The sequence below is a fragment of the Cyprinodon variegatus genome, unplaced genomic scaffold, assembly GCF_000732505.1.
Source record: "Cyprinodon variegatus isolate N-32 unplaced genomic scaffold, C_variegatus-1.0 Scaffold790, whole genome shotgun sequence".
In the NCBI taxonomy this organism is placed as follows: domain Eukaryota; kingdom Metazoa; phylum Chordata; class Actinopteri; order Cyprinodontiformes; family Cyprinodontidae; genus Cyprinodon; species Cyprinodon variegatus.
The window spans coordinates 315,633-331,914 of NW_015151243.1; the positions used below are offsets into that span (position 1 = coordinate 315,633).

At 37.2% G+C, this 16,282-nt stretch overlaps 1 protein-coding gene across 2 annotated transcripts in view; it reads left to right on the forward strand.

Moving 5' to 3' along the window:
* Positions 1 to 16,282, forward strand: part of atf6 (activating transcription factor 6) — a 38,987-nt gene that overhangs the window by 3,613 nt on the left and 19,092 nt on the right. For both annotated transcript variants that reach the window (XM_015396326.1, XM_015396328.1), the window contains exons 4-9: positions 1,180 to 1,277; positions 1,915 to 2,038; positions 4,694 to 4,897; positions 7,458 to 7,627; positions 14,465 to 14,650; positions 14,751 to 14,842. In XM_015396326.1, coding sequence (XP_015251812.1) covers positions 1,180 to 1,277; positions 1,915 to 2,038; positions 4,694 to 4,897; positions 7,458 to 7,627; positions 14,465 to 14,650; positions 14,751 to 14,842 — 874 coding nt within the window. The remainder of the gene's footprint in view (positions 1 to 1,179; positions 1,278 to 1,914; positions 2,039 to 4,693; positions 4,898 to 7,457; positions 7,628 to 14,464; positions 14,651 to 14,750; positions 14,843 to 16,282) is intronic.

Below are 16,282 nucleotides of genomic sequence, written 5' to 3' on the forward strand. Positions count from 1 at the left end.
CTGACACCGGTCATGGAGGGACCCAAAAGTCCATATGAAAAGGCCTGGTATTCCAGATTCTCATAGTACCCTCCTCAGGATCCCAAGAGGGACACGGGTGAATACCTCTTCCAAGTCCATAAAGCACATTTAGACTGGTTGGAAAAAGGTTCATGAATCCAGGACCCTGCTGAGAGCTGTTCCACTGTGTTTCCTGACCAGAATTAAAACCACACACCTCTTTCTGAATCCTAGGTTCAGCAGAACCCCAGAGATCATAGGCTTGGAGTTTGATCACTCACTCTGTAGTTAGAAAAAAACTCTACTGATCCCCATATAATGACTTCCACATGGAGATTAATAATTTTAACCAAGCAAGCCAGATTAATAATGTGTAGCATTCAGGTTTAGTTCTAAACAGTTTTAATCTGGGACTGCTTTCATTAAATCGGACAAGAGGAACATTTAGCAGCATCTTTTGGGCTGATTTGGCGAAGCGACCCCTAGTGCCCACCTACTAGTGTTTGGCTTTAGTCAATCATGGTAACAAAGGAAATAGCAGCAGACACCATGAGAAACCACAACTTATGCTCTTATGCTCTCACTGATCCTCTTTAAAAGATAAAATCATGGATTTTGACAAAACCGATGTAAATGCAGCCGCTGCGCGTACGTCCTCTTGCCCAGCCATGTTTATTTTGGTTCAGCTATGGGCTCAGGAGCTCTTGCTTTCACCACAGCTATATGTCCCGCCTTGAACCATAATAGTGCAGCATGATTGGCCAACGCATGATGGGTCAGACTCAAACTGTTTTAGCTGTAATGGTACAAGATTGTTTTAGATGTGTTTGTGAACGAATAAATGGCAGGAGAAATCTGTTTGCAGTCCTGCTCACTCATATTGTGCAACCAGTGATTGAACAAAGTTTCCAACCTCTGACTCTGCCTGTGCCTTAGATTCTATAACCATGTTGGTAAAGCCTGTTAAGTATAAATTGTGACAAAAGGAAGATAGGAGGGAATGAGGAAAAAGTGTAGCTTTATTTTCACCAGCATCCGCATTGCAATCATTTCCAGAAATATATATTTCATTTGCATGTAATTTTTCTGAGAGGCTTTATGGTTTTGAGTGAGATTTATGAAGGGGCTGCATGATTCTCCATGTTAATGACTAAACGGTTTGTGTCCTTGTGCATCCAGATGGTGAGGTGAGCGTGGACTCTCTGTCGCCTGCCCACACTCTGAGCTCCGTCCCCTCTCCTGCATCCATTGAAGCCCTGTCTCCCTCCTCCTTACATGTAAGAAGCTTCCCCCTTCCCTGTTTTCTGAATTTGAATCCGTATTTCCAATGCAAATTGTTTTCCAGTGGCTTTGCTTGTGAGCATGTCCGTATGTACCCTTTGAATGCAGTCAGAACAAAGGAAACTTTTTGCCAGAAGGGGATCAAATGTTGGCAGCTGTTATTTAAAATTTGTGTAAAATCTGCTCAGTTTAGAAACTTAGTAACACAATCTGCAAACACCTTGTCAGATTGATGATTAACTATCTATGTAAATTGTGCGCCAGCCTCTTATTAAAGAAGGTGTCGACAACTTCAGATACATTAGCATAATTTAGCGGGCAGATGTTAACAGTGTGTGTCAAAATAAGGGCAAGGGTTACATCATTCTTTTTTTTTTTTTTTTGTCCAACACAGTCTGCAGACATTTGTCTGCTAATTACCCCGAGAGTTCAAGGACACACTTTTGAGCTGTAGGCTTTTGAAAAGCCCTCATATTTTAACAGCAAATAAGCTTGAGGGAACATGAAGGTGAAAGTATTGATTCCAGCGCTGCTCTTGGTTTGTTTTAATACATCTATTTAGTGACAGTGCTTTAAAATGATATGTGTTTGCATGACACAGAGATCTTATGTTGCATCTACTTCTCCATCCAGGATGAGGCACTATCCCCACAGTCGCAACTTTCCCCAATTTCAGTTTCGTCTGAGTCCAGTGGCTTTTCTGAAGCGTCTCCGCCACCCAAGAAGGTTGCAAAGAGGAGCACTCAGGGAACACGAGGTGAGGCACTAATGACATCCTCCTAGTTACAGATTTAAAGAACCATGCAGTCCTAGTTGTAGATTTACCATCAGCCTTCAACATAGCAGATCGTGACGTTCTGATATCCCACTGACAGCATTGTGAAGCCATACAGGGTAATGCATAAGAGTGGCTCAGATCATGCATGGCTGATAGAACTTTAGATTTAGTTCCTCCCCTGTTTGTTGGTGGGATCCTGCAGGGCTCAAATTTTACCTCTGTTTTTTACTGTTTTCATCTTCAGAAAGCATCATAATGGTGATAACTTGTCATTTTAAAAGCTGCACTGCTGCTCTGACAGCAGTCACATGTTAATCTCTGGGCCTTTTGAACTCTAAAATCTAAATTTCTTCCATTATATTGTTTCATCATTATGCCAGCCACTGATATTTGATATCATTTAAAGGGGCTGGATTTTTCACACATCACTGTTTCAAAACCGCTGGGCAAACAATAACATAATACCCTTGAGATGTTGTGAGTAGAGTTTGCTATTTAGATAATAATTGAAGGACGACACGGAGCATGAAAACTTGGTGATACTTATTTAAGCTCTAATAACCTTAAGAATATAATCTTATTTACAGTCAAACATAGAACGGCCTTCATTGAGCCTGTGCTGAATGTCTTGGTAACCTTCAAACTAATTTTAGTCGTGTTAAATCACTATTCTGTTTCCTTCAATGCACTTTTCTGTTACCTGTGTTGAATTTAACTTGTTTAAAAGTTATTAAAACAGTCACTTTTATTGTTATGCAGATGATACTAAAGTGTATGTGCTTCTACAACATGACAACAACAATTCTGTCCAAGGTTTCAATGAAGGTGTTGAATTATTAGCAGGTTAAATAGCTTTTAACCTTTTAAATGTCCATAAGAATAAGAATGAGGGGATTACTTTGAGTATCACTTTTAATGGTGCAGGGATAGTTGATTCATGGATTTTATACATGAATTAAATTTATCTTTAAGATAAAATTTTTGGAAAATCTCGATTTTCTTTTTTTTTTTTGTTATGCTTCTGTTGTTAGTATTGAAACAAGCAAGTTTCACACTGGATTTAGTTGATTAAGCTCACCTCCCAGAGGGGATGGTTGAAGTAAAAGAAAGTATTTTAGTTAGTTTCTAATTTTTCATGTAAAACTTATGGTAGACAAATAAAGAATAATCAGATTAAGTAGAAGAAAATCTGATATAATTTTCTTTTAAGGCCATATCTCCTATTGTGAAAAACCTTGGCTATAAAATGGACAGCTTCTTTATTAGCCTGGATTGGCAGATTGGTTCAAATGTGAAATCCAAATCTTTTTTTTACTTGAGGACACTGGCCAATATAAAGAGCATCTTATTGACTTAAAACAGTCATTGTTACATTTTTTACAACTTTTTAGTAAATCAATCTTTATCTCCAGTTGGTGCAAAATGCTGCCTCACGGCTTCTAACTGGAACATGGAAGATATGCCACACTACTACTCTTGTTCTCTGTGTGCGGATTGCCTACCCAATCAGGAATTGACATTGAGACGCTTGTTTATGATTCTTTAAATCGTCTTTCCTCTCCCAAGCGCTCTAAGCTGCTGTACCTGCACTCCCCTTCTCAGTTACTCTGATTAGATGACCAGCTGTTGCTGGAGGTGCCACTGACCTGGTGAAAGCTCATGGGAAATTAAGCTTTTATCATTGCAGTTACCCAATTATGAAATACATTGCAGTAACAGACAGTTTCTTCATGAGACATTATAAATCTGCTGGTTTTTATCTACCTTTTTGAATTTTATTTCTGTCTCTAATTGTTTCTTTAAATCTTTTAATTTATTTTAATAAGCACATCAGCGGTCCCTGACCGCTTATAATTTAGTATGCACTATAACAAACTCTGCTTAGATGGAAATTAAACAAAAGTTATTCTATTAGCATATTATAAGAGAATTTGTAATATATTTAGAATATAAGAGGGGTGTGGATAGGGCTGAAACAATTAATTGGATCAATCGTGATTAACGATTATAGAAATAATCGTCAACTAATTTAGTAATCGATACATCATTAAATGGAGAATAAAGACTGTAAAACATTTCTTTAGCTGAAAGAGCAACCCAATTAGAGCAGTAATTATATCAAAATTGTAACAAAATCTATCAACATTTTACATTTAAGTAAAAAAAACTTTTTTGTCTGAGTTCTATCCAGAAGCCCTGAAGGGGAAAAGTTTGAATTTTGCCTGGTTTAATTTAGTAAAAAGTATTCAGGGAACCTTTTTCTATCCAATTATTAATCCATTAATTGACAAAAAAATCATAGTTGCAGCCCTAGGTGTGGATATTCTTGGTCAGATTTATATTTACCAAACAGCACAAAGATTTCTCTCTCTGTCATTTACAGTCTTACAAAATATATCAGTTTATCAGGGCAATATTTTATGTCAGACGGAGTCAAACACAGCAATGAGATCCAGTAATACAAAAATAGATAGTTTTGAAAAAACCTGGATAGTTTTCTCTGCTGACTGTTAGAACTGATGTTTGAACTGTCAATGCTAATTTCGTGGTCTGAGCTAAATCCTGTCTTTTTTTTTTTTTGTTTCATATCTCATCTCTCCCAAACCTTGAAATTCAAATATACCAACGCTTCAGCCAAACCTGCTCAGCCTGCTAAGAGGCCAATCCAGATGGGTCCAAAATTTTCCATCCAGCCCAAACCACTTATTGCAGCTATGCCCTTGGCTCCTGCAGCGGCTCCCTTGCAGGCCAAGACGATCATCATCCAGCCCCTGCAAACCGCCATGCTGCCTGTTGTCAAACCGGCTCCAGTGAGCATCCAACCGGCACCCTCTACAGGTCAGTTCTCACACAGCTTTTAAATTACACCCTTTACCAAGTAAATATCAGTTATTATATTTCAAAGAACGAAACACAACTATTTGTTCACAAAGTCATAACAACCCTGTTTAAAGGCGCTTTTGTATTTCTAATACTTTTAACATTGTGAATGCAGGAGTATATAGAATTATTTATCAAAAAAAGATGATAAACTCAAAACATCTTTTCTTTTTTAGATTCCTAAATAGCCCCCCTTTGATTTGATTACTGCTTTGCACACTCTTGTTATTCCATCGAGGAAATTCTCAAGATTGTCATCAGAAATGTTTTTTCTCACCGTATTGAAGGAGTTCAGAGTTTGCAATATTAATAAAGAAAAATCCTTAAAGGAGAAGATCGGTCAGTAGTTTATTTTTTATATGCCTTTGCCAGTTAATGTGGTTTTGATGAGAGGAAGCAAATTGTAGTTTTTTACAGAGCCAGTAGATGGCACTTTGATCTCAGTTATTCCTCATTAAGAAACCCGCTCTAGCTATTTCTTTTGGGGTCATAGATTAGAAACCATGAAGGCTGGTGTAAATACTTATGTCACTGCACAGAGCCTTAGTCACATTGCTGTTTAAGGTCAGTTATGGTCAGGTATTGGCCAATATGGACAATGGGTTAGGGTAAATTATGTTTTTTTGATTGGAAGAGAAAGTCTCCAGCTGGATATTCATTGTGTTAAATATTTGAATTTGTTCGTTTGAAGGTCTGCTCAGTGTTTACAGCTAGATAAAGAAACTTCATTCAAAAATGAGATGTGTTCTGCAGGTTCTGATATATGCAGTCATTTATTCTGAAAGAACGAGCAAACAGAAGTGCTGGTTGCTCTTTCTTTTCATCCCACCCTTGTAAATTCTTCCTACAGATGGTGAATCTGGACGGAAAACAAAGAGCTGCCAGAACACAGATTTGTTAGCAGTTCTAACAAATGCTTTCAGTTGATTAACACTTACGGCATTAGAGATGAAGAATGTTGGTTCTTTTTGAGTTAAAGCTGATCTCACAAGCTTACTTGATCAGACACTATTGGTTTTGGTTCTTTATTCCTTCTTGGGCCTTAAATTGTGGGCACATGTTTGTTTGAGTTCAAGTACATAACTCAGGAATCTCTCAGTGTGGAATGTGGATGTTGAAAAGCAAAGGTCAGTATGCCAAACATCTTCACCACCTGTACTTTAAACACACGGAGCCCAGTTAAATGCTGGGGGATCCCCAGGCTGATGGGATTTAGAGGGACTTGGGTGGTATGATTGACCTCAATACACAACCAGAGCTTCTAGCGTGTACATTCCCCAGACAGCCTGAAATTGTAGTTTTTATTTGTCATTTTATCTTAATACACCATGTTAACTGGATCTTTAATTTTTTCTTGTTGCTTTTCATTGCTCAATCTCTATCAAATCTAAAAAAAATGAAGAAAAAAAAAGATTGGAGTATTGATAAAGGCATTTTCAAATAATTGACACAAGAGTCCCTCACTTGAAAAGGTGCTACATAAGTACAGGCTATTTTAATTCGGTGTAGACAATCATAACGAAAATGGAGAAAAGAAACACCCAAGTTACTATTCTCTTCAACTTGTAAGATGGTTTGCTTCTTGTGACTTTCAAAGTATATGAATGACTAAACAGCTGAAAACTGAAGCTCCCTGGATGCATAAACACTAGACGGGTGCATGAGGAGCAAGGGGAAAACTACCAGGGAACAATAGCATTAGGTGGGCATGTCACAAACATTGGCATAAAGGACGACCAGTCGATAAGATGATTACCCTGGAACTCAGACCTGAAACTCGGACGGTCGTCCACTACGCCTTTAGCCATTAGATAAAGAAGCCATCGTGTTTAGCAGTTAGCATATTAAATAAACAGGAATTTATGCCTCTTTTCCTGTGCCTTATGGCCAGACACCGTTTTTAAATTTTTATTATCAGAATCATGGAGAGTTACTTTTAGTAATTGTAGTGAGCAGGTTTGAAATTGCTGTTTATCTCTGGGCACATAATTAAACAGGATTATTGGTCTGTTTGTTTAGTACAGGAATATTAATGTTTGTAATTACTGGTCAGAATGGTGTACTTCATTTAGTAACTTGCTCAAATATCGGTCTCAAACCACCAACTTTGCAGAAAATATTTGAGAAATGTTGACCCTTTTTCAAGTTCAGTTCACTGATGTTCAGTAATAAGATGTGGTCTTTTTACTCTGTTCCTGATGCAGAACAGCAACCCACCTACCGACATTATCTATAGGATAGAGCCAAGCTTTGGCTGCAAGCACTTAGAAGAATACGGCATGTTTTAATCCTTAAAATGTAAAACAAAATGAGCTACCTAACATTAAAGGTATAAAAAGTTGAGCTTTGCATGAAGACCAAGCTTCCTCACCCACCTGGTTAAACAGCGCAAATATTTGTGGTGCATTTACCATTAACCAAATTCCAGGAAATTCTCCCCCATGCTTGTGATCACACTGTTGTGGTAAAGTGAATGTGGGATTAAAAGATGTCCACCCTCTGTGTCTTTCCCCCTCAGGTCATTCTATAGTGCTGTCTCAGCCCAGCCAGCTACTCCAGATCCAGGCCCCACAGGCCGTCCCTGCTAGTGTGGTTGCTGTGCCAACACTCAACCAGGACAAGCCTGTTCCGGTAGCTGCTCCCCCGATGGTTTCTGTCACGCTTCGGACCCCTTCCTCAGACGAAGATGTAAGTCACACATTTTTGAGTTGTTGGCAGAAAAGGAACAAAAAACACACACTATTAGTTTAAGATCTCTTCAGCGTGAGATCAAACATGATTAGAACTGCTGGGGACAAATAATTCGTCCACATGGTTTGATAACAAGCATCTCCCTAAGACTTGGTCTAAAGGGCTCATTATGCTTGAGAGTCCGCGCGTTCAGCACAAACTGTAAGCTTACACCACCACACTACACGAGGGAGTAGAAAACACACAAACTTACAACTTAATCAAGGTGTTCCAGAGGGACAGTCTTTTATTTCCTGGAGTTTGGACGTCATACACGCGCCACTTTGTTTTTAAAAATAGAAATATAAAAAATATTACCGCAGATGTCTGGGGGACAGTGATTCGCCTACATGTTATGAATGCTGGCGTACAATAAAGAATAAATTACGAATTAGTTTGTGCCTTCAAGAAGTTGCCCATAGGAAGACGTTACTTGGATATAACCTAATGGAATATCTTCAGAACGGCTCCAAATGACACAAAACTAATATGTGTGAGTAGAACATGATGTAATAATGTAAAATCAAGGGCCACATGTAAAAAAAAAACTGTGTTCCCCTTTAAGCTTAGGTGAACAATACAAGTCTCACATTCCCATCACATTAGTCCTTATAACAAACTCCAAAAAGGTTACATCTGTCTTTGTTTTTTGACATTTTCTTAGGTAAGCGTCTTTCACTGCTGTCAAAAATGCAGCCAAGTTTAAAAAATGCAGCCAAGTTTGAGGATGTAAGAAGGTTTTAGTAAAAGATAAACCTGATTAAAAGACGCAAACGGCCAAATGAAATGGGAAGACATTGCATCTCAGTTTGTGCATTTAAGATGCACACATGGCTTCATTTAATATCACCGATTGTTTTGTCCTCAGTGGATCAGCATGTCTCTCTTTCTCATGTTTTTTTCTCTCGGTCATAGGAGCTATTATACAAGCAAGGTTGACTTTTAAAGCTGTTTCCTCACCATCAGTCTGCCAGTGAGTTTTTTCATTAAATATATGATGCCTTCAGCTGTTGTTTATGTATGGGCATGCAGGGTCATGCTCGTATGCCCTTTCTTGCAGCTGCACAGAATTAAAGCTTCCAAAAATGCTCAGTTACTCCCTATGTAATGTACGACATTTTGATTGTCAAGCTCACACTGGATGGATCAAGTCCAACACAAACTCATCAGTTGGGATCCTTTTCTTGTATTTACTTTAATTTCAAGAACCATTAACTTTTAAGTTCTGGTTATAATGGGAAAATAGAATGCTGATGGATATGCAGTCAAACAGTTTCTTTATGTTAATGATTGTGTTTTTCCAAATGGCTAGACAAGATTTATTACATTTCATGGACCAGGGCCTGTCAGCGGAGACACTAATGAATACAGACCAGGACCATTTTATTATTTTAAGACCTTGATAGAAAACAGCTCCACCTCCTTAAAAAAAATGAAGCAGCAAATAAAAATGGTAAAACAAGGGCTTGTAAATGTACAAATCAATTTGTGCATTTGTAAAACAAAAACTTTAGCACCAATTTGAAAACTTTATCCAATCAGCACCAGGAACTCTAAATTTCAACTCTGAAAAAGTGTTTTAATACAATATTTTTATTTTATAAAAAAAAACGATCTAGAAATAAGTAAAAACTAAGTGTATCTCACCTTAATTTGAGTAGGTGAATAAGATGACTTGTCAATGGAATAGGTATTTTTACTTTAATTTTAAATGTAAATTGCCTTGTTCTATTGGCAAAGTGACTCACTTACCTCCTCAATTAAAGAAAATGCACTTATTTTAAGAGAAATTACTTATTTAAATTAAAAATTTTTGCAGTGTGACAAAAATCCAGAACAACGTTAAACAGATTTTAAGCTCCAAGTTAATGCAATTAAATTTTGGTTGAAGTATTGAGGAGCTGAAGATAAACTGTTATTGTTTGCCAAAGCATAATGGACCATAAATATGTTCCTACATTTAATTCTAGTAGGAAATCAATGTTTTTTCTTTTTTAACAATCAGTTTTACCTTGAATGTTGCATCTGTGTGCACAATAAGTGTGTAAAACATTTTTAAGTGTAGAACTGTACTTGTAATGGCTTCAATCTTTAAAACTAAAAAGCCGAATTACAGTCCATTGGTCAGTTTCATCCTATCGATTCTTTCCACAGATGATCAGCTCATATAATAAAGTTTTTTTTTTCAGTATTGATTAAAAGGATTAAAACTTTAAACTTCCAGTTTTAGTCAGAAACGTGCTCACCGAAACTTGTACTTTATGCTCTTTTTTGAAGTCAAAGTAAATCAGAAAAATGCTTGGAAGGTGGATGACTTTGCAGTGTCCAACACAGACTCTTTTCCTCTCTTGTGTTATAATCAATAACTATTAGAAACAGATTTTGTTCGGGTCTTAAACGTCAAGTCAGACTCCAGAGGAAACCTGGAATCAGTATAAGGCAGAAAAATGTTTTCCTTGTCAGCTCAAGCTTCAGCAGTAAGACATGAACTTATTAAAGGCTTTTTACACATTTTATATGGTTGTTAATAAGTGCAAAATAAGCTGTATATCTTATAGAATCTGTGACAATGTCATTAGACTTAAATGGGACTGAAAATAATCCACTAATGATCATTATATTTGTCTCAGCTTAGTTTGTTTATAGGATGGGTGGATTGACTGTCATGTCAAAGCAAACAAAGGCAGTAACAATACATCTATAAAAAAGATTTAGTTAACACTTTGTGTTTAGTTTATTTAAAGTTGTAATGCAGCTAAGATTTTCCTTTTATTATTCACTGATCTCACAATGCCTCATCAGCTGCAGGGACTGTTCCAGACAATAAAACTGTCAAATAATAAACTCCCCAGTCTTCAGCTGTAATTTATGATGCTTGCTTGTAGTCATTTCTCTCACATTTGTTTTGTCAACGTTTCAGTTTCTTTTTTAAACATTTCTTGGTTGGTTTCTTTCTCCTGTCTCTTCTTGGATATTTGTGTTCATTGTCCACACCTAACTTTCTAATGCCATGGTAACTTATCCGATGTTCTTAAAGTGGGTAGAAATGGCAAACAAAGCAGAGTAAAACGCTCTCATTGCCCCTTATTATCACTGTATAGAGCTGATGTCCTGGCCTGATGTATGGGAAAGGGAATACCTTCAGTTATGACCTAATAGCACAGTGTTTTGTTTTATTAGCCTTTTGTAATTCATCATGAGCCTAACAATGCTGGAATTTCTCCGGTTATTGTGGGTATAATCGAGTGTGGAGACACACTTTCCCTGCCAAATCTAGAGAGTGATGTGAAGGAATTTCAAAACCCCGAGGCCAAAGCAAATAGACCCCCCTCCCCGCCATTGTTAAGATACGGTCAGTAACATTTACAATGGGGTGATAAAGGGGGCGGGTCTGAGCACTGAGAAGGGAAAACATCGGAGGGAATTGGTTCATGCCAAAGGGAAAGCTCTGAAAGCACACAGAAATACAGTTTGTGTCTCAGTTGGTGGCCTTTTGAGCAGACGCAGTGATGTCACTAAATGTTCAGTCGGAGAGCCTGTTGAGCTAATTGGTGTCGTGTGAGAGTGCATGCTTTCAGTGTCCGCCACAGCTGCGCTAACTTGCTTCAACTTGGCTGGCTGCTACACTTGTAAAATGTCTCTTAAAGATGACATGCATAAAACAGTTGCTGCAGCAGGCTGTCATCCTATGGATGCCTATGGGTGTCATTGCTCCTGTTTTTTTTTGGGGGGGGAGGTTGTTCTTTTTCCACAAGTACTATATTTTGGCCTCTGTATGTCTGAGAGTTTAAACGGCTGCTAATGATTACATGCTTCAGACAGGTGTTGCGCAGTCCGAGGCCCTTTGCGACAGCTGTAAACAGCCATCAGGGGATTGGGTCAGTGTAATGTAATAGGCTGCTACGCAACTAACCATTACACTGTGTGGAATCGAGCCGTTTGGGTGTTCGAGACCAGAGGGGAAAATTAGAATGGAGATAGCCTGGGAATTTCTTAAGCAGGCCAGGATTGTTAAAGGAAACTTTATATTAATCTCAGAGTTTGAAACTTTATATTTATATATTTACACTTTTGTCAGATGTTGGCATAATTGTATTAAATAACTGTCCTTAAGACAAAGTAATGGACATTTCACATAGAAGTTTAGATTGTTTATAAAAAGAACTGTTTAAAATAATCACACAATTGCAATTAGAGATTTAGTGAGAATAAAAAAAAAATGGTGAATTTTATACAAACATAAACTCAGAAATGAAAATTTAGAGCTGTTTCTCAAAAGAAGAGGATTCTCCAAACCTTTTATTGGGGTTTGTTTTACAAAATAAATAAAAACAAAAATGTTTAAGTACTGACCCATTTAAATCCAGTCTTAATTAAAAGAAAGGGCTTTTTTTTTTTCCATTTTCAGCTTACCTGAACCCCTAAAATATATTCTTAAAATCGCATGTTTTTATGCAAAAAAATTAAAATTAAAAAATCCCAATAAAAGCCTATAATGACAGTTCTGTTTAGCAGTCACTCTATCATTGAAAATTGATAGATACAGAAAGAAAATCCTTGAGGTTATTGGACAAAAATATCCATACAACAAATTGTTCCGAATATATTACCCAATGATTGAGAGGCAAACACTCAAATTTACTGTTGGTCCGCATGTTGTTAAAATTTTGACTGTTGGTTGTAATAGTGATGAGCAGAATTAGAGCAAGTAAGACGTTTGGGTTCAAATGTGTTTTTTCTGTATGCCTAGCTGTTTTTCTTCCAATGAGGTTGCAATCATTTCCAAATGCAAGGAGCTTTATTGAAACAGGCCACTTTCCGTACATTTATCCTCCTCCCCTTCACTGTTGAGTCAATGTAAAGCTCCCTGTTACCTTGGTAACCATTTACTTGTAGTGTTCCCAGGCTGGGGTTGGTGGCAGGGCTCCCACTTCTGGGCTAAGAGACAGGGGGGTTTCTCAGGAGACAGAAAACAAATACAGCAATCCAGATACCTTGATCACCAGTGGGTTTATAAGGCCTGAGCTTATGGAGGCTTATTCTAAGGAAGGGGATTGTGTTAGAGAAAGCTCCTCCAATGAGGGGTCTGGATGGACGGGTATTATCTTCCCTACGAGTTCATCCTAGTATACTTTTGCATAAAACGACTAGATTTCATTTATAAAAAAGGTGAGGTGAAAAGATTTACAAAGCATGGATTACTACTTATTTGTTTTTATGCATAGTGCTTTTTAACCCCTTTTAAATAAATATTTGCATTAACAAATTAGCTTTCTAAATAAGATTTATTGACTCTGTGTGTGTACAGATGATGAAAGCAGGGATTAAGCTTGGCCATGGCTGAACTTCATCCAGATCTATAGCATGCCTTCAGCTCCCTGTGTTTATGTGTCTTGGATGTGGATCCAATCCTTACGGGGCGACGCACCACATAAACACATCCTACCCTCACATTTTAACAGTCATCGCTTATGAGCTTCTGACCTCTGAGAGTCTGTTAAAAATGTTCTATGCCAAAACATAAATGAGTGCACATTAGGCCTGTCTGTGACACTTGTTAGAGAGGGGTCCATAATACAACAAAACATTTTGAACATGTGTGTTTAATATTATTTCACTGTAATGCATGGAAATAGAAGAAGGTGAAACACTGTTGGGTTGTTTAGCCTCTTTAGTGTTAGCTTTTTTAACTTTAACTTTATAATCCATTAATTTCTTTGTAAAAATCTAAAGTCAAGTCCTTAATTTACATGTCTTTCAATATTCCATTTTTTTTTTTTTTTTGTACACACTCATGTCTGTCAGAAATGGGTATTGGAGCTCTTACTTTATAGCAAAATAATCATTTTCAGTAAAAGGGTCTCTTTAATGTGAAAATGCACATTAATATTTCTTGCCCTAAATTACTTTTTGTAATATTTGCACAGGCCTCAGTTATCCTGGCAGTAGCCAGATTAATATGTGTAGAACTAAGTTGAGTTCTACGTTTCCAATCTGGGATTGCTGCGGTTCAGGCCGTCTGTGAAAAGGAGGAACATTTAGCACATTCACCAGGAATGACAGGTGGGACAAGTTTACTGAAATGTAGACCATTGTTAGATGTTTACAAAGAACAGATCGCTTTTCTTCGCTCCTTTTATAAATGAGAAATTGTCGCTATTTTTAAAACAGAGTCAATTGCGGTATCAACAGCTGAGTCCTCCAGAGTAGCCATGTTTCTAATGCTCCGGCAAGACCCTTCTGACTGTCGTCATTCCTACATGTCCCGCCCCAACATACACTGCTGGCATAGCATTTGTCTGACTAGCTGGTTGTTACGAGACAGACATATTCAAAAGGGATTTGTTGTGAGACTGAAAACTCAGATCCTGCGGCAATCCAGCTAGCAGCTCAAGGTTAGGCCTAAGTGTATTAAAAGCCTAAAAATGAAATGGGGTAGAAAATCCTGAGGAAATTTAGCTTTTTTTTAGCCTTCATGTGGAGAAAAACTAACAATATTATTCTTATCGATCAAATCATCTGTATGAAACATGGTGGTGGTAGTATCACAATTTTTGTTGCTTTTTTAAAGCTGTTTTTCAGAATAAAGGCAAAAATAAAACCTCTAATGAAACCTACTTGATGACATTTTTGTCTTTCCACTGCATTACTTTCTGTTGTTCCTTTCACATAAATAAATTGGGGGAATTTGTTATAATCTGCAAGTGTAAAAAGTTAAAAGGCACTGTGTGCTGTCATCCAATATACATTTAAAGGAAAGTTGTAAATTGTTTTCTCTCTGTGTTCTCATTCCAGACCAAGTTCTCCCAAAAACAGCAACGAATGATAAAGAACAGGGAGTCGGCATCGCTCTCCCGCAAAAAGAAGAAAGAGTATCTGCTCTCGCTGGAAGCTCGTCTCAAAGTAGCTCTGTCTGAGAACGAGGCGCTCAAGTGTGAGAACGGCAACCTGAAGAAGCAGCTAGAAGGCCTCCTGAGCGAGGTAAGAACTGAAGTTGGATGGAAAATGAAAATCGACAAGAGGGCGCAAAAACTATGTATTAACATGTAATCCATGTCTTCTTTCCTCATTCTCTTTGTAGAACTCTGTATTAAAAGCAACAGCACCCAAGAGGAGAGCTGTGTGCCTCATGGCGGTTCTGGTGTTCCTGGTGCTCAATGTAGGACCAACCAGGTGAGGGTCGGATAAGTAACATCTGCTGTCCTTCATCTGTGCCATACAGCTATTTAAGTGGGTAGCTGCAGTTTTGTTTGGAACTTGGGGAGAGTCGATGATGGCAGAAACTGGAGCTGAAATGTTACACTGAAAAAATATCTAATGAGTAAAAATGTCTTAAAATAAGTGTATTTACCCTTAATTTGAGTAGGAAAATAAGATGATCTGCCAATTTTACTCTTAAAATAAGATAATTAGATATCATGCATTTGAAATAAGAAACTGCAGTTGTTTTTTCTTATTTTAAAAGCAAATTTTCAGATTTTTTTCAATAAGTGTTTCACTTATTTCCCCAATTGAATAAAAAATGCACTTATTTTAAGAAAAAAGTACTTAGATTTACATTTTTTGCAGTGTATACAAAGTCCCCTGATGACTGTAACACTATATGTGTTTGATTCTTTGAGAAAACCAAACGGGAAGACCCATGACTCATTGAGATTCTCCCTCTTTTTGGAGGTTAAACAGAACAAGCCTAACGAAAACAGCATAAAACAAAGAAGGATTCTGTTGCCTTTTCTCTGCATCAAAAGTAAAGGTTCAGGGATTTTGTCAGAAACAGGCTCAGGGTTAAAATCTATGTTGTTTTTTATTACAATATTTCTCCACTTCAGCTATAAGTGGCATTAAGTTCAAGGGAATGTGCTTGCTTCAAGTGGTCTAATTGAAAAATAATGAACAAATGCAGCTTGCCTGTTCCACACTGCCTTTGTGTTCAGACTGAATGTGAGCTCGCAAAAATGTAATGGCTAAAAAAAAGGGTAAAAAAGTGAGAGAGAGAGTTCAAAAGTGTAAAATATTTTATTTAGCTGTTTTATGTGTTGCTTGTAATAATATTGGTGACAAATTTAATTTTGTAATAAAAAACCCAAACTGGGGTTTTAAAAAAAAAGCAGAAATCTTGATTTTTGGCAGCAGTTTGAAGGATTGTGTAATTCCTCAAACTAAAGCTCAGCCTTCAACTCCAACAATAACGAGAAATTCTGTTTTCATTTTGCAAAAATGTTTTCCTCCGGGAATTTCCTTTTCCACAAAGATGTAAGCATTACTTGTTGGGAGCGATGATCTGCTTGCCTGCCTTCCAGGGCTGGAAAAGTGTTTTCTGGTTCTTAGAAATGAAGAAGTTTTTCCTTTTTGATTTTAGCTGAACCGTTTTACATTTTGCCTTTTAAAACTACAAAGATAAACAGATTTTATTTACATTTTATCTGATTGACCTTAACTGATTAGCGCATGAATGTGAAATGGAACAACAGAAGGCTTTCAAAAAAAATAAATAAATAAAAAAAAATTAAAATGTGGGCTACATTTCTATTATGCGGAAGAGGATTAGGGCCACTGAAAAAAAAATGTTAACTGTTTTTTTTTTCCATTTTATTTCAGTATAGTATGGGAAAA